Below are 4,991 nucleotides of genomic sequence, written 5' to 3'. Positions count from 1 at the left end.
CTCTCTCTCTCTCTCTCTCTCTCTCTCTCTCTCTCTCTCTCTCTCTCTCTCTCTCACACACACACACACACAACTGCAACAGAAAAATTGAGAGAGAGAGAGAGAGCTCTTTTTACACCTGCTTCGGAATTTATTGAGAGAGAGAGAGAGAGAGAGAGAGAGAGAGAGAGAGAGAGAGAGAGAGAGAGAGAGAGAGAAGAGCTTTCTTTTACACCTGCACCAGAATAGAGAGAGAGAGAGAGAACTCTCTTTGTGCACCTACATAAGAAAAAGTGAGAGAGAGAGAGAGAGAGAAACTCTTTTTACAGTGCGCCAGAAAAAAAAAAGAGAGAGAGAGAGAGAGAGAGGGGAATCGACGTGTGTGAAATTTTCCACTCCTCCTTTCCCCTTACCTCTTCCCCTTCCCCTCCCCTCCTTCTCCCCTTCCCCTTCCCCTTCCTTCCTCCTCCTCCCCCCTCCCCCTCCTTCTCCCCTTCCCCTTCCCCCTAACTGACCTGAAAACATGTAAAGCAGAAGAGCGACAACACACGTCATGTGAAGGTTTTTTTTTCTCTTTGCTGTTGTACCAACAAAATGCCAGCGGAGTGGACGGCGAATTTTTACTGTGAGGTCTTTTTTTCTCTTATTCATACATGCATACATACTGTACATTCATACATTCATCCATGCATACATTCATACACTGTTAGTATGAATGTTTGTGAATTCATTGGTAATATATCTCCAGTTGTAAAAGTAATTACCTCCTCTCTCTCTCTCTCTCTCTCTCTCTCTCTACAGTATATATGGATAAGTAAGTAAGTATACCTTAGTTTTACCAGACCAGACATGTATTTAGCTTTTGTTTGTGAGAGAGAGAGAGAGAGAGAGAGAGAGAGAGAGAGAGAGAGAGAGAGAGAGAGAGAGGAAAACGAATTGATAACTTGTACAATTGGGGGTTTGTTAAAAGAAGAAATTATTTTTGCTTGAGCAAGCACAGGGTGTATGAGTCTTTGATAAAATCTGTTTACCTTCTTGGGCTATCCTTTAAAGTACAACAGCCTACTGCACTTTCTCTCTCTCTCTCTCTCTCTCTCTCTCTCTCTCTCTCTCTCTCTCTCTCTCTCTCTCTCTCATTATAAGCAAATAAGGAGCCTTAGGATTTGCACAAGTCACCTACCATTGTATTCATATTTGCTGAAATAAAAAAGGGAATTGTTTTACTTTCTCTCTCTCTCTCTCTCTCTCTCTCTCTCTCTCTCTCTCTCTCTCTCTCTCTCTCTCTCTCTCTCCAAAAGCCACGAGACTTTTGACTAAGTTGCCTCAACTTTCCTTCTCCTTAACCACCCCCCCCTTTTCCCCTCCCCTTCCCCTTCCCCACCCATTTTTCCCTCCCCCCCTCCCTTCCTTCCCTTCCCTCACCCATTCTTTTACCTCCCCCTCCCATTCCTTTCCTTTCCCATCCCTTCCCCCTCCCCCTCCCTTCCCCCTCCCCTCCCTTCCCCTCCCCATCCCCTCCCCCCCCCCCTCCCTTCAGCCAACCATTTCCCCGAGCTTTGGCAAAACTTAGGTTCTACAGTCATCAAAATCTTTGGAAATTAACTTATCAACTTTTTCTTCTTCCTCATTTTCTTTTTCTTCGTCTTCTTCCCCTTCTTCTTCTTCTTCTTCTTCTTCTTCTTCTTCTTCTTCTTCTTCTTCTTCTTCTTCTGTGCCATCAAGAGTTCGCGAAGTTTATCACGTAATTGACTTTTTGAAGGATTCATGTTGAATGTTGGAGGCTTGGAATAAAAGGAGAGAGAGAGAGAGAGAGAGAGAGAGAGAGAGAGAGAGAGAGAGAGAGAGAGAGAGAGAGAGAAAAGTGTTTGACAAAAAGGATAAATAATAATAAATATTGTTCGTCAAAACAAACAGTCCCTCGTATATTATAGTAATTTAGAAAGCTGTTAAAAGATAAATGCTTTGATATTCCATTTATATAAAAAAATGGGCAGATTTTTTTTTTGTTTTTAAAATAATACATATTCTTCATTGTAAATTGCCATTGCATTCTGCCGTAAAGTGGTATTAGTTTTTTAATCTCGAATTGCAATTAGTTCCCGTCGTCAATAACTATTTGCTTTTATCAGATTGTAAATATGGGTTTGCGCTGTAAATTACCATCACATCGTATCATGCATTATTTTATCGTGCCATTATTTTTAGTAGCAGTCATTATTAAATTTTTTTCTCTCAGAAATGACAGATACATTTTTATCATAATTTGCAATCAGTCTGTAGCCGAAATGATCGCTAATTCCTGAACGGTAATGATGATAAATTTCTGCCATAAATGAACGGTAATTCCTGTCATGGATTGCTACTGCAATTCCTCAGTAATTGCCAGGCAGTTCGTATCGCAAATGACCAGAGCATTTTGTCATAAATGGCCGGTAGTTTGACAGAAAAAAAAAAAAGACAAATTGATTCATATATTTTCTGATGCGAGCTTTACCTTTGCTGTTGCTTTGAAAATCTCAAGTACAAATTGGATTTATTAAATTTATTGGTTTATCACCGAATGAAATACTCGTTTTATCAATTTCAATGATTTGGCTGAATTAACTGATTGTTTCCTTGTTTTCTGATGACTTAATTTTAAAGCTAGTTATTTTGTGATTATTTTCATATTTTCAATTATTTATCTTTTCCTTAAGGAGGTTAGTGCCGCCAGTGCACCTCACGCCCTGCACTGTAGGCATGGCTTAAGGCTCATTCGACCCGTTAGCTACAACCCCTCTCATTCCTTTTACTGTACCTCCGTTCATATTCTCTTTTGTCCATCTTGCTATCCACCTTCTCCTGTTACACCTATCAAACCTTTTTACTCTCATTCTCCCCCTTTCATCGCTGATTGACCTCGTAGGTCCCAGGGGTTGGCCTTTGGCTTGGATTATAGATTCCAGTCCAGTTATTTATCTCGTATGGTGAAATGTTTAATGGACAGAGATATTTATACATTGAAATGTTTACCTCTGATGTTTACTCCATTACTTACTAATTGCTGTTTTATGTGGGAAGAGAATTCATGTGCTGATAGCATACAGATTCCTTTGTATGTTGTATGTATATATATCTATATATACATATATAAGTATATACAGTATACATAAATAAATATATATATATATATATACATATATATAATTTATATATATGTATGTATGTGTGTATGTATACATGTTAGTTAGTATGTACATTTACATGTAATGTTTGTGCATTCCTGTGTACGTATAAAAACGATTTGCATACGTACATAAGCTTAGTTATCTATAAATATATATATATATATATATATATATATATATATATATATATATATATATATATATATATATATATATATACGTGTGTGTGTGTTTGTGTGTGTGTAAGAGAAAGTAAGACCTCACGAATAAAATAAAACCTGTAATGAATAATTGAATAGAGAGAGAGAGAGAGAGAGAGAGAGAGAGAGAGAGAGAGAGAGAGAGAGAGAGAGAGAGAAACTCAATCGCGCGCAAGAGATTAAAAATAAAAAAAAGCAAAAATGAGATAGAAAAAAATCACATTCATTGAATATCATATAATATATTCAGGGAAGCACCAGAGAAACTTCATAATTACAATGCAAATCTCATCCCCCAATATGATCGCTGAATATTAAACGCATTAATCCGGGATTTATTGAATAAATGTGTGCCGGGGATTTTTCCCTTCCCTGGCAGCTCTCGTAATGCGAGTATCACAGAATCAAAAGGTTTTTTGATGATCGGTGGAGGGCAGGAGTTGCTCTCTCTCTCTCTCTCTCTCTCTCCCTCGGTGGGTAGAATGCAGTGTTTGGTTGGGATGTGTTTGCAAGATGGCAGGTGCGCGCGCGTACACACACACACACAAATATACACACACATCTATATATATATACATATATATATATATATATATATATATATATATATATATATATATATATATATATATATATATATATATTGTGTGTATATGTGTAAACTATATTGAGTATATATACAGTATATATTATATATATATGTAATATATGTTTTATATATCTACTTATATGTATATATATATGCATATATATTTATATATATATGTATATTGGAAGACCTGGGCTCGATCCCGATGTGGGTCAGAAATTTATTTTTGTGGAACGCGTGCTCATGTGTCGATTAGGTCCATATACATCTGTCTATATATATATATATATATATATATATATATATATATATATATATATATATATATATATCCTGATAGTGTATTAAACAGTGCATTTGAAGTATGGCAAAAAGACTATGTATATACAACACAAAAAATTTGCTTGTTCTGCCTTATAATAATAGTATGAAAGATATCCCTCATCTTCTTAAGAAATTTGGTGTTAATGTCGCATTTAAGAACAATACAACAATGAAAATGTACTTATCAAGAACTCCCCAGACAATATTATATAAAATCCCGTGTAAGTCTTGTGACAACTTTTATATTGGCCAAACCGGGAAAGCACTGGAAAAAAGAATTGAACAACATAGAAATGTGTGAGATATGCACAAGGAACAGTGGTATATTTGTACATGTTAGTGGGAACAATCATGCTATCAACTGGGAAGGGGCAAAAAGGATTGTATATTCTAATAATGCACTGAAAGGAACATCATTGAATCTAGCTTCATAAAAGAAAGTTACAACCATATATAATATCAGTCAAGGGATGTATAAACTTGATCCTTTAATATCAAAAGAAATTTGTAAATTGTTTAAACTTTAAGGTAGGCAGTAGAGATATATGAAAATAGGATTATCATATTTGTAAACACAGTACGAGGGTAGTAATGTTAATGAGTTTCCAAACTCCGCCCCCATGACACCTGTCAGGTGTGGATCTGAGGTGGGGTATGGTCTGTTTATCAGCAATGTCCCCTGAGAGTCTATTGTGATTTTTAGCCAAAGGTCCTACCTCGACACCGGCCTGA

General features: G+C 36.4%; 1 protein-coding gene across 1 annotated transcript in view; it reads right to left on the bottom strand.

Moving 5' to 3' along the window:
- The window catches only part of LOC136829965 (integrin-binding sialoprotein-like), an 11,888-nt gene extending 9,036 nt beyond the window's left edge, over window positions 1–2,852 (bottom strand). Inside the window, exons 1-2 of the mRNA XM_067089140.1 lie at window positions 2,777–2,852; window positions 1,557–1,688 (exon numbers count right to left, since the gene is read on the bottom strand). Coding sequence (XP_066945241.1) covers window positions 1,557–1,688; window positions 2,777–2,852 — 208 coding nt within the window. The remainder of the gene's footprint in view (window positions 1–1,556; window positions 1,689–2,776) is intronic.
- Between the last annotated feature and the right edge of the window lie 2,139 nt (window positions 2,853–4,991).

Source organism: Macrobrachium rosenbergii, chromosome 45 (genome assembly GCF_040412425.1).
Source record: "Macrobrachium rosenbergii isolate ZJJX-2024 chromosome 45, ASM4041242v1, whole genome shotgun sequence".
Classification (NCBI taxonomy): Eukaryota; Metazoa; Arthropoda; class Malacostraca; order Decapoda; family Palaemonidae; genus Macrobrachium; species Macrobrachium rosenbergii.
The sequence above is the reverse complement of the archived record's forward strand: the minus strand, read 5'-3'. Positions and strand labels throughout refer to the sequence as shown.